Raw genomic sequence first — 26030 nt, forward strand, 5'->3', positions numbered from 1 at the left:
CTCTCCCCTTTGGCTTCTCCAAAGATAGGGCCAAGTCTCTTTTTTTTTTTTTTTTTTTGAGGTATGCGGGCCTCTCACTGTTGTGGCCTCTCCCGTGGCGGAGCACAGGCTCCGGACGTGCAGGCTCAGCGGCCATGGATCACGGGCCCAGCCGCTCTGCGGCATGTGGGATCTTCCTGGACCGGGGCATGAACCTGTATCCCCTGCATCGGCAGGCAGACTCTCAACCACTGCGCCACCAGGGAAGCCCGGGCCAAGTCTTTTTCCCAGCTACAACCTGCTATGGCAGGGTCAGCACCAGGCTGGAAGTTAGCTCTGACCCCACCCACAAACTGGGCAGTCCCTTTAACTTAATTCTGTGGTGCCCTCCCTGGTGCTGGGGCCAGTCCCTAACTGAAAGCAGACCCACTAGGAGTCCCTGACCCTTCATCACTTCAGGAACTAGTGGGTTTCAGCCCAACTCGGTGACAAGACCGAAAGGAAAGGTAGGGAGCAGTGGCCCTTGGGTTCTCCTAGGGAGGTTACACTTCGGGGGGCTGATGCCAAGTATCTATGTACCTTTGTTTTTTTTTTTTTGGCTGCGCTGTGCGGCATGTGGGATCTTAATTCCCCAACCAGGGATCGAACCCATGCCCCCTGAAGTGGGAGCATGGAGTCTTATCCACTGGACCATCAGGGAAGTCCCTGATGCCAAGTATCTTTAAACTTGGGATCCAACTGGAGGAGCCAGAAGCTGGGGTGTTAACTGTAGGAAAGACCTCCAACAGTTCTAAGTCATTCCCCTATGGCAGGCCGAGGGTAGCAGCTTCTAGGAATCTTTCCCTCCTCTCACAGCCTACTTCCTACAACTATGGGCTTAAAATATTTTAGATCCACTCCCAGGAGAAGATTCTTCAGGCACCTGGCAAAGTCCTGTCTAGGAGGAAGGTGGAAGCAGAGAGCTGGGATTGTGAGGATTTATGGATGTGGGGACAAGGCTGGGAGGAAGATAAAGCCAGGATTATTTAGCTCCCTCCATACAGACCACTCATAGAGATGAGTGTGTGTGTGGTGGGGCGGGGGGCTTAGGTGGTGGAAGGCAATCACTGGTAGTAAGGGGAGGCCTGACCCTGATGAGAGACCCTTAGGAATAATGGGAGCCTGGACACGGACGGACACCCTATCAGGGACAGAGGCCCTGTCAATACGGAAACAGCCGGCGTGGAGAGGGGCTCCCAGCCCGAATGGCGGCAGCGGCGGCAGAATCAGGAGGGCAGGACGGTGGCTTTGGTTTAAATCTTTAATGCACCAGCTGGCTGGGCAGTGGCAGCGGGGGTGCGGCGGGGGAGGCTGCGACCGGAGCGCTGGGGAGCAGTGCCCAGTCCACTTGACAGACAGCTCATTAGGCCCCGCAGAGGCTCCAGCTTCTGCTCCCGAGGGTGCGCTGAGCTGTGGGGCGACCCGACACAGGCATGAGGCGGGGCGGGGGCTCCCGGCTTCCCCGCGATCGGTTCTCCCGGACTGAGCCTCGTCCATGCCCCGGGCGGGTCCGCGGTATCGCAGCCCCCTCACCTCCGCTCCCTTCGCCACATGCGCAGCCAGGGGAAAAAGTAGAAACAGCCCCAGTAGATCCTGCAAAGAGAAGGCAGAGCCGGGCGGGGCGGGGCGGGGCTGACCCCACCGACTCCGCCCCTTGGACGCCTCGCCCCTCTCGTGGAAGGCTCCGCCCCGTCTTTTAGAGGCGGTTCCTCCAGCCCACGCCCCCTAAGAGGCCCCACCCCTCCCGCTTCTCCCGCCCCAGAAACCTCGCGCCCTCCCCGCCCCTCCCCCACCACCCCGGAGCGGCTAGGTTCCTCCTCCGCAGAACCCCGCCTCCACTCACTCCTCCTCAGCCTCCAGCGCCACCTCGTATCTCCTCAATCCCGACATGTCCTGGGTTCCGAACGTCTCCTGGGGAGCGGCATGATTGGATCAAGGATTCCCCAATCCCGGATCCCCTTCTCTGTCATTCTCTGGACCAGTCTGACTTGTTCTCGGGTAATATGAGACAGGTGCCCCCGGGAAGACTCAGTTGCCACATCGGGACAGGGTAGGATTGAAGATTTGGGAGGCACTAGACGTTAAGGGATTGGGAGGTCGGGCACCTCGGGGGCATGGGGCATTTAGGGGGTTAGAGCCAAAGGCCTTCGAGGTCATGGGGCTGGGATATTTGGGGCCCCGGGTGAGGATTTTCGGGGATTGGGGTCACCTGGAGGGGGGCTGAGGGGTCGACGCAGCCTAAACGCCCACCCTCCCTGGCTCCACCCCGGAAACAGGCCGGTACGTTACGTCACAAGGACACCGTCACGCACTAGGGGTGGGGCTTGCCTATTACCCGGAAGGGGCGGAGCCAGGGCATTTCTTCAGAGGAGGCATAGTCCAGAAGGTGGAGCCAGAGCCTATCAATAAAGGGGTGGAGTCAGGGCTTATTACTAAGAGGCAGGGCACGGACCCTCTTTTATAAGGGCGGAGTCAGATTTCGGAGCTCCACCTTGGGAAGACGGAGACCTCAGTACCAGGCAGCAAGAAAAGAGCTTTGGGACGCTTCCAGTACTCTTTTGCCATCCCCTCTCCTCTCTGTCTTCTTGGCTTCTGCTCTGACAATTGCCTTTCTTGTTTGCCCCATTCTATTTTTATGATTGTGGGCAGAGGAGGAATAGGGCTCCAGAGAGGGCCCAGTCTAGACAGGCCAGGCTATGGGAATACTTGTTGGCTGAGTGGCCTTGGCCAAGTCACTTCATAGTTAGAGGGTCACAGCCCTTCCTTTCTGAGCTGAGACCTCCTTTCTTGTGATTTTTGTTCCTGCAGTCACTAATCAACAAATATTTATCGAGTGACTACTATGTGCTGGGTGATGTGCTTGGGCATGAGGATACAGCAGAGAAGAGAGGCACAGATTCTGCCCTCAGAGAGCTTGTCATCTAGGTTGGAGGGGTGAGGGCAATCAAAAGAGACAATAAGATCACTACAATAGACGAAGCTGACTGGCTGGGGCAGTAGAGGGTGCTTTGGTAAAGCCAAGAAAGAGCAATTAACCCGGTGTGGGAGGTTGGAAATAGCTGCCCTATTTGGTCTGGGGAGGGGGGAAGGGAGCCTTGTGGCTGGACGGTATGGGAGAGAATGACCAGAAATGAGTGAAGTAAAAGTTCCCTCAGGCTGAAGTGTGGAGAATAGATTCACCTATCCTCTTCCCACCATCCCACACGCTTTTCCCCTCTCATACCTATCTTCCCCTGCCTGGGCTACATACAGACAGGTGACAGACAGATCCATGGATGCCAGTGGGAAGCATTGCAGTCTGGGCATGGAGAAGCTGTGCTTCCACCGCACTCACCCTCACACTCACTCTCACAGTGACACTCCTGCCCTGCTGCAGCTGGGTCAAGTCTGGTGCACGGGAACAGGAGGCCTGGTCCCCAGGGCTTCAGTAATTCACATCCCTTCACTCAGATGCAGGGCTCTGTCTGTTGTATACTAAAGAATTTGGCTTTTGTCCCTGTTCCTGAGAGGGAGACTCTAAATCTTTGGAATATCTCAAGTAATACGCGTGTCTTTGTTATCTATGAGCCCCTTGGGTCACACCTGAGTTGATGCTAAGAGATGAGGTGACTTGGGATGAGGCCTGGTCAGCAGAAAGACCAACCATATCATTGCAGAATTGGGGCTTTGAGCCAGTCCATCAGAGGAGATCGAGTCATGTTGCCTACAATTCATTCATGCCTATGTATGAAATCTAAGTAAAAACTCTGGACACCAAAGCTCATGGAACTTCCTGGTTGGTGAACACATTGATGTACTGGGAGGGTGACATGCCCTCTGTGTCTCCATGGGGAGAGAGCATGGGAGCTCTGCGCTGAGACTCTCCTTGTGTGTCTTTTCATTTGGATGTTCCTGATCTATATACTTTATAAAAAACTAGTTGTCAGGGTTTCCCTGGTGGCCCAGTGGTTGAGAGTCCGCCTGCCGATGCAGGGGACACAGGTTCGTGCCCCGGTCCGGGAAGGTACCACATGCCGCAGAGCGGCTGGGCCCGTGAGCCATGGCCGATGAGCCTGCGTGTCCGGAGCCTGCACATCCGGAGCCTGCGTGTCCAGAGCCTGTGCTCCACGACGGGAGAGGCCACAACAGTGAGAGGCCCACGTACAGCAAAAAAAACCAAAAACCAAAAACCAAACAAAAAAGTAGTTGTCAGTATAGCACTTCTGAGTTCTGTGAGTCATTCTAGTGAACTATTGGACCTGAGGGGGGTTTGAAGACCTCTGGACTTGTAGCTAGTTAGGCAGAAATGCAGGTGGCCTGGGGACCCCACTTGTGACTGGCATCTCAAGTGGGGGCAGGCTTGCTGGGACTGTGCCCTTAAACCTGTGAAGTCTAACACTAGCTCTGGGTTGTTAGTGTCTGAATTGAATTGCAGTACATGAGTTGGTAGCAGAATACCTTTCCACTGAGTGCACTCCCCACTGTCTCCATCTATCTAGAACATTTTTTCCCTTTCATAACTCCTTAGTAGTCTCCCTGTCCCCATTTCCCACTCTTTGTCTTTAGCTCTGAGAACCTCAGCACTCAACATTTTGGACAAGGGAAGGGGGTTGCATTGTCCCTGTTAGAGGAAGGTTTGCAGTGTCGTCCTCTTGAAGGCATTTGAACATCAGTTTTAAGGCTAGGGGTCAGCGCTTGGTTCAGGATTAGAGGTCAGAGCAAGGTGGAGGGGACCTCCCTCTTTCCCAGGTTTCTCCTTACTCCCACCTCTTCTCTGTGGTCCTAAGACTACTGGAGTGGGAAAGATGGGACCCCAGATTCCCTGAGGACAATCACAGGTAGCAGGGTAAGGCTGGAGAAGATCTCCTCCCAGGTCTCCCTAGGCCTATCACAGTGACTACACATCCATCATCTGAGACCTACTCCTCTCTTCGACAAGCAGGGCTAAAGGGAAAGTTCTTTGGAAGCAGGTCCAGCTCCCATATCTCACATCTCAGGACTCTAGGGCTTCACCCTCCTGGCCCAGCCAGTACTGTCCCTCTCCCCCATTATTTTCCTGTGCCCCAAACTGAGTCAGAGAATTATCGATAGCATGAGGGGAACCTGGCTTAAAACACCCCCTTCTGCCATGCCTTCCCTATCCTGGGAATTGAGAGGGGATTTCTGAGGAGAGGGGCTGGTTAACTCACAGGGACACAAGGAAACTAGAGACGAGGGAGGGGAGCAAGTGTTTCCCCCACCTGATGAGAGGGACCCAAGAGACAGAGACCAGAGGAGGAGACCTCTCAGGAGACACCAATTGTGGAGCGCTATTCTGTTTCCCATTCCCAGCCCTAGAGCATATGATATGACAAACTTAACTGTGAGCCCTTTTTTGTCTGCCTTTTCTTTCCATCATCCATCCACTTATCAATTGATCGATCCGTCTATCCATGTGTCCATATGTCTCCCCATCTTTGTCTCTTCATCGGTCCATTCTCCCATCTTTCCTTTCATCTATCTTTTCACATCTTCTTCATTTATTCATCTATATGTTTAACCATTAGCTGTCTATTTAATGCATCCATTCATCTATTTATCAGTTATGGTAATAATGAACATTTGTTGATACTTAAGTGCCATGCACCATGCTAACTGCTCTAAAATCATTTTCTCATGACAAATCTATGAAGTAGAATGCTGTGAGTGATGCTTTTGTTCATGCAGACACTTTTTTATACTCCTTTTCCTGGTTCCTTTAGGGAATTTCTCTCTCACTTCACGTGGTCTTGGTGACTGCGTTCACCATAGTGATCTGATCAGAGTACTCCATTCCCTGGCCACTGTAATATATTGAAGAACTGAGTATGTGTCACAAGCACAGTTCAAAGCTTTTCATGAGCTTTGATGTTAGAAGAAAGAGGCCCTCTGTTTTGGATCACTCACTATACAAATGTGGACTTGAGGCTTCCAGTGGCCATATTTTCTGCTGCTAGAAGATCACCTGTCTATAACAGGAATGAGGCCTCCACATAAAAAGAATTAGAGAGAAGTCAAGTTAAAAGATGGAGGTAACATCATTTGAATCCCTGGGTCCAACCAGTGCTGAAGTAGACCAAATCTTAATCTAGTTATGTGATATGACAAATTTAACTTTTTGCTTAAGCTACTTTAAGTTGGGTTTTTGTCATTTGCAATAGAAAGAGCCCTAGATAATGATCATTGTATTATTATCCCCATTTTACAGATGAGGAAACTAAGTTCTAGAAAGATTAATTTACCCAATGTTTCATCGCTTATAAATGGCAGAACATTGGTACATATTTGGAGCAAAACTCTGATATACTACCCATATATGTCTGTCCATCTGTTGGTTCAATCCATCCATCTATCCATCCATCCCAGTTATTTATTTATCTGACCATCCTTCAATGTCTAAGACACCAAAGGCAAGAAGACTTGCCAACTCCAAGTTGAGGCTGGGTTTGGATCAGAGGTTAGCAAAATTTTTGTTAAAGGTTCAGCTAATAAATAAGGTTTTGTAGGCCATACTGTCTCTGTAGTCACTTCTTAGCTTTGCTGTTGTAGCCCCAAAGCAGCCATAGACAATATGTAAATGAACAGGCATGGCTATATTCCAATAAAGTTTTATTTACAAAAACAGGCAGCAGGCTGGCTGGGCCATAGTTTGCCAATCACTGATCTGGATCAGTGGGGAAGACACATACGTTCTGTCATTGTTGGGAACATGAGTAGGGAATGGAAACTTATATTCCTTGCATTTGCCATTACTAATGTAGTGGAAACAACAGGGTTTTTATACTCAAACTCTTGTATTTGAATCCGGTTTTAGAACCCTGGACAGTCGAGGGAACGGGATCTGTAAAATGGGAATAATATGTATCTTGTGAGGTAGTCCATGTGCCTGACTCACAGTGGGTGCATTCAGTGGTAGTTAGGTCCATCCCCTTTTCTCATTCATCACCTCCCATATATTACCAGCATCAGGAGGGCGTCCTGGGATGCAGTGAGGGTAGTTCAACCTGGCTTTCTGAGTTCAGGAGCCCAACTTCTAAGAATGCGCTTTCATACGAGTTATATAGATTAAGCTCTTGCAAACTCCAAATTTCTCTTTTTAGTAGCTCTACCCCAACTCTTCTCTGTACTGTTCCACAAATGTAGCCACTCCAGTGCCCAGCAAAACAAAAGGCTCTCTAGTCAACAGACCCCATTAGACTGAGAGGCAGTTTAGGTACCTTCTTTTATTAAGTCCACCATTCATGATATTACCCTGTTCCCCAGGTGGCTTTTTAACATATTTCTTCCAAACAAATACTCTTCTCTAGGAGGAAAGATTGTGTCCATGTGTGTCTTTGTGTCTGTGTGCCCATGACGGTTTGTGTGTAATTGTGTATGTGTGTCTATATGTCCCCTTGTGTCCGTACTGTGATTATATGCTTAAATGTCTGTGGTGTGTCCTTGGTAGATGTGAGTGATTGGCACTGTGTTTGATTATATGCCTGTGTATGTGTGTGTGGGTATGGACGTATGTATGTGGGTAAGGGTGTCCCCACTTTTGTGTTTGTGTGTATATGTGTGTTCTGTTTAATCCATCCCATTGTGGCTCTCAACCTCACAAGGCCTGCAGGGGGCATCCAGTGCATAGGGAAAGGGGATGCGAGGCTCCTGGCCTGTGCTCCAACCTCATGGGGCCTGCAGAGGGCATCTAGTGTCTAGAAAAAAATGGGTTGTGTGGCCTGTGGAAGTGGAGCTCTGGTCTGAGGAGCCTGGGCTCTCTTATTCCAGAAAGGAGCTGGAAATGGGCAAGAAGCCTGGTGACTCAGCTTCTGAAAGTCCCTGATCCTAGGAGGGGGTCTGCTTCACCCTGCAAATCCTTCTCCAAACCCTCTGTCCATATCCAGAGGGTCCCGGCCCAGCCTGCAGGGCAGAGCTTGTCCCTTTAGTCCAAGTGTGGGTAGGATATTGCACAGCACTTCCGGAGGTGACTGGACATCAGGATTGGGGGAAGTCTTGAGCAACAGTACACCCTCCTTCTCTGCCTCCTGCCCTCAGCAGCTTGAAGGACTGCCTCAGCCACTGCCAGGATTTCCCGAACATCCCCTCTCCTTCATTTTCTGCAGTTTGGGCCACTCTGGGCCCCAGGGTTTCTGGGCCTGGACTGAGCTTTCTCAGGAGACGTGCAGGAAACAAGGGCCTCTGAAACCAAGCAGAAGGTGACCTGTGTCGCTGGTGATGAGCCTGGGGGGTAGGGGGGCCAGAGGGAAGGCAAGGGAAGCTACATGTAACAGGGAGCTCTGCAGAGCCTTGAGGATGGGTGAGGCAGGAGGTAGGACATTCCAGGTGGAATGAACAGCAAGCACAGAGGTTCAGGAGGGACAGGGCTTTGTGATTAATCCTGATGTGTGTGAGGCAGCAGAAGGCAAGTGGTGTGAGAAGCTATGTATGTGGGGGTAATCCCTGGGGTACTTGGGATACCTCCTGGTGATGCCATGCCCAGTGGTCAAAGTTCATGGAAGACCCCTGTAACCTTAATCAGGCAGGACCACCAGGGACCAGTATTCCCTGGGCATGAAGGTTTGGGTCCCTTAGCAGGCATAGAATGTCAACCAGCTGAAGTGCCAGTTGGAGGTAAAGGGAATGAATCATAGAGGAAGTGTGGCAAACAGAATTTAAGATTCCTCCCTCATGGTGTACATGTCCTGTATAATCTCCTCGCTTTGAGGGGATCCCCTTGGCCTCTTGGCCTGTGAATATGATGGGATATCAGTGATGTGGTTAGGTTATGCTCTATGGCAAAAATGAAGGGGCTTTGCAGATGTAATTAAGGACTCAAAATCAGTTGACTTTGAGTTAGTCAAAAGGGAGATTACCCTGGGTGGGCCTGACCTAATCAGGTGAGCCTTTTAAAAAAGTGTCTAGGGCTAAGAAATAAACAGCAGCAGCAGATGCTCTCATGTTGCCCTTGGAGAAGCAAACTGCCTTGTTGTGAAGAGGGCCATGGAGCAGGGAGTTGCAGGCAGCTCTAGGAACTCAGGGCTTCAGTCCTAAAACCACAACTGTCAACACCCAGTGAATTTGGAAGAGGACTCAGAGCCTGAGATGAGATGGCAGCCTGGCTGACACCTGAGATTAGCCTGGTGAGGCCCTGAGCAGAGGACCCAGTTAACCTGTACCCAGATTGTTGACCCACGGAAACTGTGAGATAATAAATTTGGATTGTTCGAAGCTGCTGAATTTGTGGTGATTTGTTACACAGCAATAGAAAACTAATATAAGAAAGAAGTAATAAATTCTAGTTAAGCCCCAGGACTAGTTTCAGAACTACTGACTACAGCTTTTATTCATATTTCATTCCTGGCTCTGAAATGTCCCCATTTCTTTAACTAACTCCTCTTTTCTTTCATCCCCCTTTATTCCATTCCTGAATATAGGTTGTTGTGGTAATATTACTACTACTCACCAAGATTCTGGTTTGCTTCTCCTCCTGGCAGTTGCTCCCTTGAAGTTAGGCATGGAGGTATGACCCACTTTGGCCAATGAAATGCATGTGCCATTTGTGGATAGAAGCATTTAAGGAAGGGTTCCCCTTGCTGTCTTGCCTGGCTGGAGTCAGCATGGAAACATGTGTTGAGATGAAAGAACGTGCCAAGAGATCAAAGCAGCCTGGAATGTTGAGCCACCACATGGAGTACAGCTGTGCTAGAGATTGCCTAGACTCACAGCAGGCTTGGTATGTGTGCAGCACAGAATTTTGTTGTGTTCAGCCACTCAGATTTAGGTGTCATTTGTTCTTGCAGCCTCACCCAACCTATCCTGACCAATCAGGTGTGCTGCTGGTGGTCACCAGGTGTTGTAGAATAGAGATATGAGATTACAGCAAAACTAGAGGAGGAATGGATGTCATTCTGAGTTCGTGGATTTAGATTTGGCTTTTGCTATGGGCTGAACTGTGTCCCCTAGAATTCATATGTTGAAGCCCTAACCCTCAATGTGTCTATATCTAGAGATAGGGTATTTAGGAAGTAATTTAGGTTAAATGAGATCATAAGGGTAGGGCTCTAGTCTTATAGGACTGTGGCCTTCAATGAAGAGGAAGGGAGAGAGAGATCTCTGCCATGTGAGGACCTAGTAAGAAGGTGGTCATCTACATGCCAGGAAGAGAGCTCTCAGTAGAAACCTACCATGCCGGCACCTTGATGTTGAACATCTAACCTCCAGAACTGTGAGAAAATAAATTTCTGTTGTATAAGCCACTCAGTCCATGGTATTTTATTATGGCAGCCCAAGCAAAGACAGGTGTGGTAATTGCTAAGGCTCTGAAGAGTCTCTTTTTGGGGAGCAGTGAATCTTTTTGGTTGTATAAACAACAGTGATCTTATGTTAGGTGACACCCTTAAAATGTTAAGTCTAGGGTTTGGTAAGAAGGATGCATGTTGATGTTGGACAGCCGTAGGGTGGATTATCAAGGTATTTATCTTTTTTTTCACTGCCCACAATCTTAACCCCTTTCTGTGTTTGAGGAATTTCTTATTATATTAGTCTTACTTACCAGTAGATGTTGCCTTCCATCGTAGAATCCCCAAAGGATTACATTCAGCTCCCTGAATCCCAAGAAGATATCTGTCTTGCTTACTATTGTACTGTCAGCACCCAGAACAGTGCCTGGCGTGAATAACTATTTCTGGGTTCCAGACAGTGATGTAGCGTCACTTTAAACACAAGGGTTTGCCAGGGCTGGGACTCTATGTCATGGCAGCCCTAAGACCATTGGGGACTCTGTGTTAACAGATGCTCTGACACTTAGGGCTGCCATGCCAAGAGGTGCCATTTACATAGACTACATGGAAAATGGTGTTCCTGGAGTGGTGCATCACTGCTGTCCTGCCTGACGGGCTTGGGTATTCCTGACAGTGATAGGATTTCCCAAGAGGAATGGTGGCCTGATAGTGATGGGGGGACCTTGACATGAATGGGGCTCCTGTCAGCAGTGGGGACGCCAACAGGTGATGGGATGTCCTGCCAGGATTCCTGAATTGATGGAGAGCTTTACAGTGTTGGGTCCCTGGTAGGAAGGGGTGTCTTCCTCTTGGGGGAGGATCCTTGAAGTGATGGTCTGACAGGTATGAGGTCGGCAAGGTGATTGTGGTTTTGATGGTAATGGGTCCAGATTTCCAGTGAGTGCGATTCTGAGATCCAGAACTCTGGGGGGTGGTGGGTGGGGGGTGGGTCCTGTTGTCTGATAGGGCAGTGTCGAAGCTGCTGGGGTTACAGCCATCCTACTTCGGCCGGGTTGGAGCCCAGGGCAGCTCAGGTCTTATGCTTCCCCTCCGGAGCCATGGAAGACTCAAAGGTCCTAGGAATAGAAGTGGGCTGGGAGGTCTGACTCCCCCATCTACTCTGATCCTCAGAGGTTCCACCCCATGCTTGGCCCCTCAGGAGATGGAAGCAGCCCTCAGAAGCAGGTCCTTCAGGATCTGATCCGACGCTTGCAGTCCCCAGAAGCTCTGCCCTGCAGGGGCCCCAGCCAGGCTGGCTCAGAGGCCCCCTGAGAGGCCCACTCCTTCCAGAAGTCTCGCCCACAGACCCCTAGTCCTTCCCCTATCCCTGCCCTCCAGATCCCAACCCTGCCCTCCATTCCTCCTTTCCTTTCAACATTACCAGGTCCTGGCCTTTGCTCTTCCCCTGGGAATGGAGGTAAGAAGGTGGGCATAGTTGTAGGTTGAGCCCTTTCTCCACTGCTCCACTCCTGGAAAAACTGAGGCCTGAGCAGACCTTGAGAACCTGTGCCCACTTCCTCCCGGAGGCTCTGGGGAAGCAGGCTCCCCTTCTGCTGGAGAGGCCGGCCCAGGAGGCCTCCAAGGGGCATATCTGTGTCTGAGCTCAAGCACTGGGGGCCTGCCTGAGACCTTCAGCTTCTTCTCTTGTTTTTTTCCCAGCTCTTCCTAGGAAGCCAAGCCTTTCTACCTCATCTGGACATCCCAGCCCCCAGCCCTCAGCTTAAGTGCTACCCATCAGGCAGACGGGCTGCAGTCTCAGCTTTGCCACTAACCAGCTGAGTGGACTTGGGAGATCACTCTACCTCTCTGTGCCTCCATTTCCTCATACATAGAATGGGACTAGTGATCCCCACCTCGCAGGGTTGTTTGAGGATGCAATGATAATGCACATAAAGGACTCAGCTTGGAGCCTGGCACATGGTCAGCACCTCAAAGGAACAGTTTTCCCTGTTCTCTGAGGGCCACTTCCTCAGACCTGCACCTGCTGTACTATTTCCCATTTTTATTTAGGAGGTGGATCAACTCAGAGAGGTGGTATGTGTGGTAGCTAAGAGTCAAATTCTGGAGCCCGTCTGCCCAGCCAGGACCCCCAGCTCTGCCACTTTACCGGCCATCCAGCCTGGGTAAGTTATTTAACCTCTGCACCTCAGTTTCCTCAGCTGCAACATAGGAATGATAATAGTGCTTAAAGCAGTGCCCAGCACCTAGTAAGCACTAGTGGTGATATAGCTAGTACTACAGAGCCAAGCCCTCCCACGTGGACAAAGCCTCAGGAGCCATCACGAAAGTTCTCTGACCAGAAAAGTGCCTGTTTCTTCTGACAGAGGGCCTCTTGGAGGAAACTCCCCACTTGGGAGTCCTGCTCCCTTGTGAAGCTCTTATTCCCAAGGTTTTCTGGCTGTTTCTGAGTTTCCCGGAGGCCGGAGAAGGGGGTATGTCGTGGAGGCTTGCCGAGAAATTGAACATGAGATGATGAAAATCTGATCAAAACCGTATGGAGCTGGCTCTGACCAAACACTTAGCCATGTAACTGAGACAGCCCCCATCCCGAGAACTGGATGTGCTCCAGGTGTGAGCGGTGGTGGGGTAATCGTGGGAAAGGGTCATGTTCAATTCCATTTTCTGTTACTCAGATGTGTACTAGGCCTTGTTCTGTGCCAGGCCCTGGGCAGAGCAATGTTGGCAGTTCCCTGGGAACTCTATCAGGGAGCCTTTTTTTTGGGGGGGGCTGAGAGGCTTGTGTGATCTCAGTTCCCCAGCCAGGGATTGAATTGGGGTCCCGGCAGTGAAAGCACCAAGTCCTAACCACTGGACCATCAGGGAATTCCCCCGTGGATAGGAAGCTTTTTGTCTGCCATAGGGGTGGACAAAAAGGCTGGAAGCTCTCTAAGTAGGGATGTCAGGTCCCTTTAGGGAGATGTTGGCTAATGGGACCACAGGACTTCAGGTAGGGAAGTGTCACTCAGCTGCCTGCCTTAGACCTGTAGCAAGTGCCGTGTGCCCGAGAGAGGAAGGTGTCTACTTAGAGGCAGGCAGCAAGGCCCCCATATCCTGGTTAGGGAGCTAGGAGTCCACCCCACCCCTCAGAGAGCGGGCAGCTTCATCATTGTCAGGTAGGCAGGCCCGTCAGAACTTGAAATAAAGACTCAACACTTGTCAGTGAATCATAGTGAAACAGGGCAGGTGTTGATTAGATGAAATCAGAGTGCTGAGAATGTTTAAGTGGATCAGGACAAGTCACAGGTTGCTGGGCTAAGCCCTCCTGTGTCTGGCAGGGAGGTAAGGGAAAAAGACCTAGTGTCTGGGAGGGTTGGTGGCTGGGGGTGGGAAAAACAGGGAAGGAGAAAGCTGGGAGGAAAGGCACTGGCTGGAGAAGAGGTGGGGAGGGCTCAGGCTTCTTCGAAATTCTTCACCCTCCAGGCCTTCAGGGTCCAGCAGGGGGCTGTTCCAGCCACTTCACCAGCACCTAGATTATTTTCTTTCTTCCTGAACCTCAGCTTCCCCTTTATTCCCAGAGGGTGGTCCCTGGGGCCCCGGGAAGTGAAGACTTTCCTTTCTTTCTATTTTTTAAATAAATTTATTTATTTATTTTTGGCTGCGTTGGGTCTTCTTTGCTGCGTGCGGGCTTTCTCTAGTTGCGGCGAGCGGGGGCTACTCTTCGTTGCGGTGCGAGGGCTTCTCATTGCGGTGGCTTTTCTTTGTTGCGGAGCAAGGGCTCTAGGTGTGCGGGCTTCAGTAGTGTGGCATGTGGACTCAGTAGTTGTGGCTCACGGGCTCTAGAGCGCAGGCTCAGTAGTTGTGGCACACAGGCTTAGTTGCTCCGCGGCATGTGGGATCTTCCCGGACCAGGGTTCAAACCCGTGTCCCCTGCATTGGCAGGCGGATTCTTAACCACTGCGCCACCAGGGAAGTCCGAGTGGGGACCTTTCTGAATGTGCATGACTTTGGGGAGACTGTGTGAATGCTGGAGAGGGTTAGCCTAAGATCCAAAGATTTAAGAATTAAGTCTTTGTTTGGAGGGGCTCTTAAAAGTGAAGCCCCCTATCCCCCACCTGACAGATGGGGGAAGTAAGGTCTTGGAGGGGGCAGTGAGGAAGGGACTTCCCCAGAGTTGCACAGTCAGGGGCAGAAACAGGATTGGGGGATTGGGGACCGGGCATTGAGCTCATGACCTGTTCCTGCATCCCTGCCCCCCCCCCCCCACCTGTGGCAGTGTCAGGGAGGTCGTGTCCAGGTGCCTCTCTCCTGGTAGCACCTCCTCAGTGCTCCCACCCTCACCTTCTCTACTCCATCTGTGTGTTTCTGCAAGTGTCCAGAGGGTGAGTTTGTCTCTGCCTCTGTGGCAGGCTGAACTTTGCTTGGTTTCACTGGGGACCCAGAAGGATTTGAGGGGATGTACCCCCTCCTCACACCTGTGTTTGTCCTCTGCCTGCTGCGGTGCAGGGCATAGGTCCAAAGAGTGTCCACAGCTGTGACCTCTGGAACTCCATGGTTGGCTGACTTAATGGATGGATGAGTTGGTGGGGGGTGGGTGGATGGATGGGTGGAGGTCTAATGGATCAGAGACAGCTAGATGGATGGCTGCATGCATGCATGAATGGATGGGTAATTTCCCCAGGTAGCGGAGCCAAATTTCCTGGCTATACCAGTTGTTCTTGCAAACTTTCCCCATTCCACCCACTCCTGTGACTCCAAGACCTGATTTATCTGAGGTTCTGGACACCTCGTCCTAGGAGCAGAGGTGATGAAGAAGCTGCTATGCTCTCAGCTCAGTGAGGAGGGGCTGGCACAACCCCTCACTGCTGCTTCCCTTCCAAGTTTGCCCAAGCCTGCCCAGGCCTGCTTTTGTTACCAGATAAGGTATATGGTGTAGTGGTGGCCCCTGTTCCCAGGTGAGGATGCTCAGTCTGGTGTACTAGCTGTCATCCCAACCCCAGGGGCACAGACTTGCTGCTCCCAGCTGGACAGGCCCTTAGGGGCCATAGTTGGGCAACCAGCCAGCTTTCCCAGAGGACTTCCCGGGCACGAGGAGTTCATTCCTCCCAGAGCAGTCTTGTGAGATGTTCCAAGAGTCGAGGGCTTTTGTCTCCCAGAGCTGAGACTCCTTCCCTGTGACTCCTCTGGTCTCAGTGTTGCCTTGGCCCTGGAGCCCATGTGGCTATGAGGTGGTGGGGGTCCCCCCATGCTGAATCTCCCCAGTTCTCTGGCTGTTCCTTTTTCCTTCCTCTCCCACTCTGACCTCTGGCTCCCAGGTCTGTCTGTCAGTATCCCTGAGAAGCATGGCTCCAGGATTGCCACGTGGACCCAGATGGGGCTGGACCTGGCCCAGAGTGACTGGGTGAGAGAAGAGGGCTGGACTGGAGGTCAGATTCTATATGGACAGATGGGCCCTCATCTCTGGCTGCTGACCCTTTTCTTACATATTTATCTGCTCTCAAGACAAATATTTATTGAGTGACTACCTTGTGCCAAGCCGTGTACTTCATACCAGGGAGACAGTGGAAACCAAAATAGACAAGATCCCTGTTCAGGAAGGCTGACAAAGTAACAATTATAACTCAGCATCTTGAGTGCTGCAAGAGGAGAGGAGCAGAGGGCTCTGGGAGCTTGGGAGGGAGGGAGGTTGCCTAACCCACTGTGCAGTCAGGGAAGACTTCCTGGAGGAGGAGTCATCCAGACCCAGATGGGAAGCCAGGCAGGCAGAAGAGAGAGAATAGTGTTCCAGACAGAGGGAATGGCTTGGGTGGATGGGTTCTTTCTCCCCAGGCAACAGAGTTGGGCCTCCTGGCCCTCCTCCAGCCATGAGAGCTGGTTCCCAACAACTCCCTTCCCCGCCCCCAGTGACACCAGATCCCTGAGACACCTGGATGCTTGAGCACCTGTCCTGGAGGGCAAAAACTCAGAGGCCTGAGAGAGTTTGGGTCATTCAGGGGACGGGCACAGGTTTAGTGTTGCTGAGCCGTGGAGTGTGATAGGGCTGTGAGGAGATGTGAGGTGGGGCCCTGATCGTGGGAGCTGATCCTGAGAACACAGCATATTAGGTGGAGGTCAATGAGGACGTTGCTTGGGCTGCAGGGTGGAAACTAACCCGGCCATCCCACCTCCGCCTTCCTATCACAGTCCTCCTGGACAGACAGCAAACAGACGCAGACAGACGGATTCGTGGGTACCAGCTGGGCTTTATTGGAAACACTGCAGTCTGGGCATGGAGAAGTTGTGCTTCCACCACACTCATCCACACTCACACTCACACTCACACTCCTGCCCCGCCCCAGCTGGGTCAGGTCTGGGGCAGGGGAGCCGGAGGCCTGGTCCTCCCTTCTGGTCCTTGGTTCCCCAGGGCTTCAGTGATTCACATTCTTTCCCTCAGACACAGGGCTCCCTCTGGGGCTATCATGGGCTACCTGCTGTAGCGCTTTCCCTGGGAGAGGAAGGAGAGGCAAAGTCATGGGCTGGGGTCTTGGACAGGGGCTTGCAGGGAGGAGGCAGGGCTGGGGAGGGCCAGGCTTGCCTTGGCTGAGTTCTTCCGCAGTCTCCGGATGATGCGGTCCACCCAGGGCTGGTCTGGGGGTGCACAGAGCTGGTGACCTCTCAGTGTGGTGAACCTGGAGACAGAGATCAGAGGTCAGAGAAAATAGAGCCCTGGAACCCAGCTTCCTGGCAGACCCTGGTGTGAGGGGCAGCGGCTGGGGACCACACCTAGGAACCTGTTTCAGGGGCTTCCTTGCAGAGGTTGGGCTTGGCAAAGAGAAGAGAGATAAGAAGGTGGGGGTGGGTTTCCCCAGGGGCTGATGGAGGAGGTGAGGTTAGTCAGGCTTGTCCCGCAACTCACACAACGGCAGACACACTGCAGCCATTGTTGATGAGCAGGTAGCGATAGGCTCGCACCAGGGATCCAGGGATGGGGCGCCGGGCCACAGACAGGCAGCAGTCTTCAGCGTCGTTGGCATCTCCCAGAGCTGGGGTAGGATTAGTGTCAGGACACAGGGACACTGAGGAACGGAGGCCACAGCCCTCACTGGCATTAAGGATGCCTGTCTGTGTGTGGCGGCAGCTAGACCTGATTGATATTCGCTAAATATATTGAAGCACTTCTAAGCAGTTCGGCAAACGACCGCTGTCCTGAGCCCCACAAATGCCCTCCTGCTGATCACCCCAACTTCTTTCCCAAGTCCTTTCAACTTCCCCACAAATGGAGAGTTCACGCTGGTTACAGTGTCAGTTGGGGGAAGAATGTGGGGTAGGGAAGGGGGTGGGGTGGGTAACAGGAGGGTGGCATTAGCAGAACTTAGGAGTTGTTAAATTTTTTGACCCTTCTTAGACCAGTGTCTCCCATTCTCTCCACCTTAAGAAAGTATATACTGTTCTCTCCCGCCTGTGAAACTGAGGCAGCAGGAAATAGAGCCTGAAGAGAGGGGGGTAGTCATAGGCCCTGGATACACCAAGAGACAGATACACATGGGAATTCAGGGACCCAGGTACACCGCCACTCACAGGCACACACACGGGGCACAACCCAGGTTCACTGAAACATGCAATCCTAACTCACAGAGTCCCTCACGTCCAGCGTCAAGCAGTCTGAGCCCTAGACACCCCTGTTACTTGCCCCCCACCCTAAGCCTCCCCTCAGCCTTACCAGGGGAGGTCCAGAGAATCAGCAGGCTGAGGGCTAGTAGTGCAGCTGCATGGGATGCCATGGAGGATGAGCGGAGACTGACTGCCAGCAAGCTGTGAGCGTGAGTGAATCTGGGCAGAGTCTGTGTGAAGCCGAGGCCTGGCTGGGAGCGGGTGAGAGTGCCGAGAAGTGCGGTGTGTGAAGGGGTCTGGGAATGCGAGAGTGGATGAAGCTGGAGGAAGCTGTCCGTTCCACCCATTTATGGCCCGGAACTTTCACTTTCTCTGCTCAGAAATTCCCCTCCAAGTCCGTTCTGTGGATTCCCCTCTGCCCCCCTCTTTCTGATGGAAACTGACCCTGCCCTCCCTCTTTTCTTCTCTTCTGCTTTCCTTGGTTTCAGCTCTAAGAACCTAAGCAGCCTGCAGTCTGGCCAAGAGAAGGGGACCTTGTGCTGTCAGCTCCAGAGAGAGAGTCTGCACTATCACCTCCCTGGTGGCATTTGTGTCATCAGCCACAGGGCTGGCCTCTAGATGATGGTTGGGATGGAGGGGCCTGAGTGAGGAGCTGCGTGCCCTTCCCTAGGTTTATCCCTTATCCTCACTCTCTTCTCTGTGGTTCTTCTCTCTAGTGCTGGTGGTGATGAAGAAGACTCCCTGGTGCTCTCAGAACAACCATGGAGCCTGGGGTAGCCTCCCCAGGTCATTACAGTGCCTGCCCATCCATGGTCTGGGAACCAGTCTCTCCCTTGAGACAAGCAGAGTTGAGAAGGAATGTTCCTTGGAAGGAGGCCTACCACCTCTTCCCACATCTCAGACCTCTGGGATTCAACCTCCTGACTCAGCAGCACTGTCTCTTTCTTGAGTTACCATTTTCATATGCCCAACACCTGGGTCAACAGAACAGCTGGAGGGAGCCTGGCCTGGCATAACTCCCTTCATCTTTCCCTTCCTCTGGATCCTGGAAACCAAGAGGGGATTTCTAAGGAGAGGGGGCTGGCCAGCTCATATTCACACAAATCCCCAAATTCCAAGGAATAGACAGATGGGGGTGGGGACAAGTGATTTCCCATCTTTATGAGAAAAACTGGAGATAGATCAGAAGTCCTCAGAAGAGAAATTAATATGTGGGACACCCATTCACCCATCCCTACCCAAGCTCTGAACCCTCTTTTGGATGGGAGAGTGTTTCACTCATAAGTTTCTGACTTATTTTCCTTTCCATCCATTAATAATAATAGTAGTAATAGTATTTCTGATGTTTACTAGGTGCTAGACTTCATACCAAGGACTTGACCACTGTTACCTTGCTTAACTTTCCCCAAAAAACTAGGAAGTAGTTTTTTTTTTTTTAATAGATTTATTTATTTTTGGCTGCGTTGGGTCTTTGTTGCTGCGCGCGGGCTTCTCATTATGGAGGCTTCTCTTGTTGCGGAGCATAGGTGCGCGGGCTTCCGTACTTGTGGCTTGCAGGCTCTAGAGCACAGGTTCAGTAGTCGTGGCGCATGGGCTTAGTTGCTCCGCGGCATGTGGGATCTTCCCGGTCCAGGGCTCAAACCCTTGTCCCCTGCATTGGCAGGCAGATTCCTAACCACTGCTCTACCAGGGAAGCCCTAGGAAGTAGTTTTTATTATTATCATATTATTATCTCTTTTAACACATAAGGAATGAGGCTCAGAGCACAAGGTCACAAAGGAAATAAGTGTCTTGAACTGAGGCATCTTTAAGATTTACACTCTTTCCTACCATCCCACACTGCCTGTCTGCCACTGATCACACAACAGCACAGGGGAGTGAGGCTCTACACATAGCATGCCTAGGTTGGGATTTAGATTACATTACTTGCTAGCTGTGTGACCATGTACAAAGTATCTAGTTTCTGTGTCTTAGTGTCCTTATCTGTAAAAGAGGAATGGTAATAGCTTTTAATTCTTAGGATTAAATGAGGTAATCTGAGCAAAACCCTTAGTTTAGAGGCTGGTACACAATGAACACTCAATATTAACCATTATTATTATTCTATCCTTTTATTCAGATGTCTGTCAGTGCATCTATCTCTCCATCTTTCCATGGATCCTTGTCTTTATGGTGGTTCTGATTATTCTCTGTTGCCCCACCCCCGTCCATTCTCCACTCTTCTCTGCCCTGCTCTGTTCTCTAGAAGAGTGACCTCTACAGACAGTATTACTCAGGATCCCTTATCCTTTAGCTTCTGTTTGGGCTTGGCCATGGGAGACAGCAGCAGGATATAAGTGATAGGAGAGAGAGGTTGGGGTATTAATTCTCCAAATCCTTCATCTTGCTATAGTTCTGACAGTGAATAATTTACTCTGTGGCAGTTGTTCTTAAAGAGTGGTCTTTGGGGGCTTCCCTGGTGGTGCAGTGGTTAAGAATCCGCCTGCCAATGCAGGGAACATGGGTTTGAGCCCTGGTCCGGCAAGATCCCACATGCTGTGGAGCAACTAAGACCGTATGCCACAACTACTGAGCCTGTGCTCTAGAGCCCACGAGCCACAACTACTGAGCCCACATGCCACAACTACTGAAGCCCGCGCACCTAGGGCCCGTGCTCCGCAACGAGAGAAGCCACCGCAATGAGAAGCCCATGTGCTGCAACGAAGAGTAGCCCCTGCACACTGCAACTAGAGAAAAACCCACGTGCAGCAACGAAGACCCAACGCGGCCAAAAAAAAAAAAAAATTAATTTAAAAAAAAGAGTGGTCTTCGGACAGCAGCATCAGCATCACCTGGGAGCTTGTTAGAAATGTAAATTCTCAGGTCCTACTCCAGACCTACTGGAGCAATCCGTATTTAACACACCCTTGATGACTCTGATACATGCTGAAGTTTGAGAACCACTGATCTACAGTTAGCTTCTTTTGGGCTGCCTCCTCTCCGTGGGTTTATCTCTGAGGCTCCCAAAACACTGTTCCTTCCTCTGACCCCTTCAGGCCTTGGTATGGTAATGGTTTCCCACTATTGCTGAACCCTGAGTGCCTCACTCTTCCTTGTTGGTTCCTTAATCTTGACCCCCACCTCTTAAATAGCCCCTTTATTAAAATCTTTCTGGTTAGACTTTTTTTGAGTGTGCCATCTGTTTCCTGCCAGGATCCTAACTGATACAGTAAATGGTACCAGAAGACATCCCAGGAAATAGATTTCCAAAATGGGATCCTGGGATTGTGTTGCTCATATATTTGCTGAGCGCACAAACCTCCTTGCATGGGGAAAGAGGACACGAGTAAATCCAGAACATGAAGAAGCATCACCATCACTTAAGACTATCACTAAGTGAGGTGCAGTGTGGGATGCTGATGGAGGGAAAGACATTAGGAGATAAAATGCCTCAGGTACTTAATTGCTATGGCCGCAAATGGTGATTTCAAAGGGTCTTACATATATGGTTGGGTGGGCTGCCTGTTTCTGATTGTGCTGGCACAATTACAGAAGAAAAAGAAAAGTTTAAGAACATGAAATTCTATAACTGATTCACTTTGTTATAAAGCAGAAACTAACACACCATTGTAAAGCAATTATACTCCAACAAAGATGTAAAAAAAAAAAATAAAAAAAAAACCCAGTAAAGGTTAAAAAAAAAAAAAGAACATGAAATTCTAATTCAAGTTATGGGTAGAGATTCAGACAACTTCTATGGAATTTTTTTTAATTGAAGTACAGTTGATTTACAATGTTGTATTAGTTTCTGGTGTACGGCAAAGTGATTCAGTTACATGTATATCTATGTATCTATTCTTTTTCAGATTCTTTTCCATTATAGGTTATTACAAGGTATTGAATATAGTTCCCTGTGCTCTACAGTAGGTCCTTGTTGTTTATTCATTCTATACGTAGTAGTGTGTATCTGTTAATCCCAAGCTCCTAATTTATCCCTCTCCTCCTAATTTATCCCCCTTCACTATGGAATTCTTAAGTCATCTTTAATTTATGTCATCCATAGCCACATGGCAGATATGGCTCAAACCCCAAAACCGATTGTATGTGTGGTAGAGTTGCAACACCGGATAAATGCACAACCCCACCATATTCCTAATATTAGAATAAGCGCACTCTTGGGAAGGAGAAGGGCTCTGAGACTTGGGATGGGGACATTTAGGCAGAGATGAACAAAGCTGAGAATTTTGGACCTTTTAATTCCCTTAAACCTTCCTTGCTGGCAGAAGAACACTCCTCCCCCTGCAAACCATGAATGATCCAGCCTTCCCATCCATTAAAAAATATTTTTAATAACTCCCTGGCAAAAGGCATGCAGGGGTCCTCTTCAGGATCCACCCTCACCACCCTTCATAGCCTCCAGGCCCATAGTGCGAGTTTGATTCTAACATAGCCTGGATGGGAATGTACAAGGTATGCTCCAAGAACAATAGCGTGTACACTGAAGGAGTTGCAAGAACTTGTCAACCGTATTGGGAGAATCTCGGGGACCAGTGTGGACAAATTTGTTGATATGTATGCCCTTATCCAGGATTTGGGTATTACTGTATTAGCTGAGCACCTGGGAATGGTGTTAATAATCTGTTGAGTTGGTTACTGGAAGCCTGGACTCAACAGTGGCCTATGATCAGTGAGGCTGGGGTGCTAGAACCTCACTGGCATATTGTAGAACAGTCTTCCTCAGAATTTGAGGTGCATATGATTTACTGGGAGGTCTTATTAAACTGCAGATTCTGATTAAGTAAGTCTGGGTGAAGTCCAAGATGTTGTGTTTCTAACAAAGTTGTAAGTGATGCTGATGCTGCTGGTCCTCAGAGTATACCTTGAGTAGCAAAACAGAGGAAAGAATGCAAAGGTTACAGAGATGGGAATGTTGGAGGCCCCTCTTATGTGCAACCACTAACTCTGAAGGGTCCAGGAAGATAATTCCTTCTCCAAGGCCATAAGAAAAGCACTGGTGATGAGAACACTAACTATGAAAAGCACTGTAGTGGTTTCTTTTTTTTTAAAATAAATTTATTATTTTTTTAAAATTTATTTTTGACTGTGTTGGGTCTTCGTTGCTGCGTGCGGGCTTTCTCTAGTTGCGGCGAGCGGGGGCTGCTCTTCGTTGAGGTGCAGGAGCTTCTCGTTGCGGTGGCTTCTCTTGCTGTGGAGCACGAGCTCTAGGCACGTGGGCTTCAGTAGTTGTGGCTCGCGGGCTCTAGAGCACAGGCTCAGTAGTTGTGGCGCATGGACTTAGTTGCTCTGCGGCATGTGGGATCTTCCCAGACCAGGGCTCAAACCCGTGTCCCCTGCATTGGCAGGTGGATTCTTAACCACTGCATCACCAGGGAAGCCCTGTAGTGGTTTCTTTAGTAGGCAGGAGATGAGGATGGGAGATGTTCTCTTGGGACTGGGCAATCTCATTTCAAGGAGAATAATGGAATCTTTGAGTGGTAGAGTCTAGATGCTCACCTTCTGAGCAATAAGATGAATGAAATTATTAAATAAGCTTCAGGGACAAGTGGTAATCATTGTGCTTTGCCCATAAGGATCTGTGGTGGTAGCTAATTGATCATAGTTTTCCTAGGAATGAAATAGATGGACAACTTACTGACCCATATAAGTGTAAAATGTCTAGGCCTGGTAGGGAGAAACTTGATTCAAATTATATTGGGGATTTACAGTGTTTTACCCATTTCCTTGACTTAGATCAGTTCCCCAGACCTGAAGCCCCTTGACTGGATGGTGGGGGTGGGTGGGAAGGCTTGAGTCTTTTCACAGGTGGACTCTATATATCTTTCTTCTAGTCAGTTGTCCTCAAAGTGTGGTCCCTGGACCAGCAGCATCAGCATCAGCTGAGGACTTGGCAGAAATGCAAATTCTTGGGCTCTGCCTCAACTCCATTGAATCAGAAACTCTGGGAATGGCCTAGCAATCTGTATTTTAACAAGCCTTTCTGGTGATTTTGATGTATGCTAAAATTCGAGAATCACTTCTCTAAGCCTTCCCTAGAGAGATCTGTAGCCGTTTGCCAGGGTGAATATGAATGGTGAACAGAAAATATTCAGATCTTTGGGGGATTATTAGATACTGTCTCATGTTAATACTAGTCTTGGGGACCCAAAACCCCATTGTGGTCCACTAGTCAGAGTAAGGGTTTATGGAGTTCAGGTGATAGAAGGATCTTGGTTCAGGTCCATCTCACAGTGAATCTGTAAGACCTATCCAGTGGTTATTTCTCTAGTTTCAGAATGCATAGTGGGAATAACTATACTTAGTAATTAGCAAGGTCTCCACACTGGTTCCTTGACCATGGAGTGAGGAAAATTATGGTAGGAAGGGCCAAGTGGAAGTCCTTTGAACTGTGCCTGCCCCACCATGTTCCCCCCTACAATAGTAAACTTAAAGCAATGCTTTGTTGCTAGAGGATGTGCATAGAATAGAGCACCTTCAAAGACTTAAAGATGCTTCAGCCCTTGGTACAGCATATTACAGCTAATAATCTAACACGTGCCTTCTTTCTGTAGCTGTCACTTAAAGACCATTGAAATCCATTCGTTTTCTATAATGACAGAAATACACCTTCACTGTTTTACCTCAGGGATATTATCAGCTTTCCTGCTCTGATTATCATAAGATAATCTGGATATCTCACAGAATATCGAAGCAGTCCTTTAAACTGATGACATTATGTTTACTGGCGCACAAGAAATAGCAGTCGCCCTAAATCCCTCAGTAAGACCTATGTATGTCAGAGGGAGAGAAAGAAATCTTCCAAAAATTCAGGATCCTGCAACATAGGTAAAATTTCTAGGCGATTAGAGGTAGGGAGAAGCTGAAAACCAGTGATCTGGGGAATGTTGCACATTTACCGTGAAGAGGCACAATGCTTAAAGAGCTGTTTGGATTTTGGAGGCAACATACATCATAGTTAGGTGTAGTACAGCAAAATGTTTATTGGATATGGCATAAAGCTGACAGTTTTTTTTTTTTTTTTTTTTTGCAGTACACGGGCCTCTCACTGTTGTGGCTTCTCCCGTTGCGGAGCACAGGCTCTGGATGCGCAGGCTCAGCGGCCATGGCTCGCGGGACTAGCCGCTCCGCGGCATGTGGGATCTTCCTGGACCGGGGCACGAACCCGTGTCCCCTGCATCGGCAGGCGGACTCTCAACCACTGCGCCACCAGGGAAGCCCCAAGCTGACAGTTTTGAATGAGGCCCAGAGCAAGGAAGGGGTCTGCAGCAGGTCTAGGCTCTGGGGAAAAGTTGCCTGTCTACTTGGGCCTTATGACTCACAAATCCAGGGAATTTCAGATTGTCTGTGGCAGAGAAGGGTGCAACAGGAACCCCAGAAGGAGCATTACAGGAAAGACCCTTAGGGTGTTGGAGTAAGGACATACCTCTTCTGCTAACGATTATTTACTCTTTGAAAATCAGTCCTGATTTGCCACTGGGCCCTGGTTTAAAACTCAGACTATAGATCACCCAGTGACCACACAACCTAGGGTGTTATCTATAGCAAGTCATATAGTTGGATGTGCATGGCCAGCGTTCCACTTCAAAGGAACATTGTACATTTGAGACCAGGCCTTAGAAATTTCAGAAGGCATGAGTAAAAGTGTGGGGAGGTGACTCAGATTCCTACTTTTATTGTTTTCTGCTTCTTCTTCTGATTATACTTACGCCTTCATGGAGAAGTTTTCTATAAACAGTTAACAGAGAGAGGAAGTGTATGGTCTTGATTTTCAGATGGGTCTCTAAGGTATGCTGGCATCAGTCAAAAGTAGACAGTTGCTTACATTCAGGTGTGGCCCTGAAAGACAGTGGTGAAGGGAAGTCCTCTCAGTGGGCAGAATTTCAGGCAGTACATTTAATGTCCACTTTGTCAGAAGGAGAGATGGCCTGAAGTTTGGAGCTATACAAAATCATGTGCAGTGGCTTCCCACAACAACCTTGCCCTCACCTCTGTAAATTGACCCTTCACTAAATTCTTTTCTATTAAGACTTTTGGGTCATGCCATTTGTTTCCCTCCAAGGTCTTATATGATACAAGAGTATAGTGCAGAGCTGGCATAAAGGTTTCACATAAATTTCAATACTGTCTTCCTGGAATGCCTGTTGGGAAAGATCCTGAGAATCAGCAGCAAAGGGTGAAATAATGAACTAATAATAAACAAGGGATTTACACCACATTCATTCAATAAATATT

General features: G+C 49.7%; 2 protein-coding genes and 1 long non-coding RNA gene across 3 annotated transcripts; 1 reads left to right on the forward strand and 2 right to left on the reverse strand.

Moving 5' to 3' along the window:
• Nucleotides 1-1271: 1271 nt before the first annotated feature.
• On the reverse strand, nucleotides 1272-2291 carry LOC309823928 (uncharacterized protein; the record flags this gene model as incomplete). Its single annotated transcript, XM_082656599.1, has 4 exons — nucleotides 2228-2291; nucleotides 1862-1929; nucleotides 1552-1611; nucleotides 1272-1428 (listed from the first exon to the last, which is right to left on the reverse strand). The coding sequence occupies exons 2-4, from the start codon at nucleotides 1906-1908 to the stop codon at nucleotides 1272-1274; spliced, it is 264 nt and encodes an 87-aa protein (XP_082512725.1). The 5' UTR covers nucleotides 1909-1929; nucleotides 2228-2291.
• On the forward strand, nucleotides 1935-25899 carry LOC309823930. Its single transcript, XR_014296882.1, has 3 exons — nucleotides 1935-2016; nucleotides 12285-12397; nucleotides 24829-25899. It is a non-coding gene; the product is annotated as an uncharacterized lncRNA (long non-coding RNA).
• On the reverse strand, nucleotides 16434-18073 carry CCL19 (C-C motif chemokine ligand 19). Its single transcript, XM_082657585.1, has 4 exons — nucleotides 17911-18073; nucleotides 17107-17233; nucleotides 16786-16879; nucleotides 16434-16695 (listed from the first exon to the last, which is right to left on the reverse strand). Exons 1-4 carry the CDS (start codon nucleotides 17969-17971, stop codon nucleotides 16675-16677), a joined length of 303 nt encoding a protein of 100 aa, XP_082513711.1. The 5' UTR covers nucleotides 17972-18073; the 3' UTR covers nucleotides 16434-16674.
• Nucleotides 25900-26030: the final 131 nt, after the last annotated feature.

The sequence above is a fragment of the Grampus griseus genome, assembly GCF_964374135.1.
Source record: "Grampus griseus genome assembly, chromosome: 6".
NCBI classification, from domain to species: Eukaryota; Metazoa; Chordata; class Mammalia; order Artiodactyla; family Delphinidae; genus Grampus; species Grampus griseus.

Coding starts and splice junctions, on each gene's coding strand:
- CCL19 (XM_082657585.1), bottom strand. CDS start 17,971: ATGGCATCCCATGCAGCTGCACTACTAGCCCTCAGCCTGCTGATTCTC. Junction 17,234..17,910: donor GATTCTCTGGACCTCCCCTG/GTAAGGCTGAGG, acceptor ATCCTACCCCAG/CTCTGGGAGATGCCAACGAC. Junction 16,696..16,785: donor TGCGGAAGAACTCAGCCAAG/GCAAGCCTGGCC, acceptor TTCCTCTCCCAG/GGAAAGCGCTACAGCAGGTA.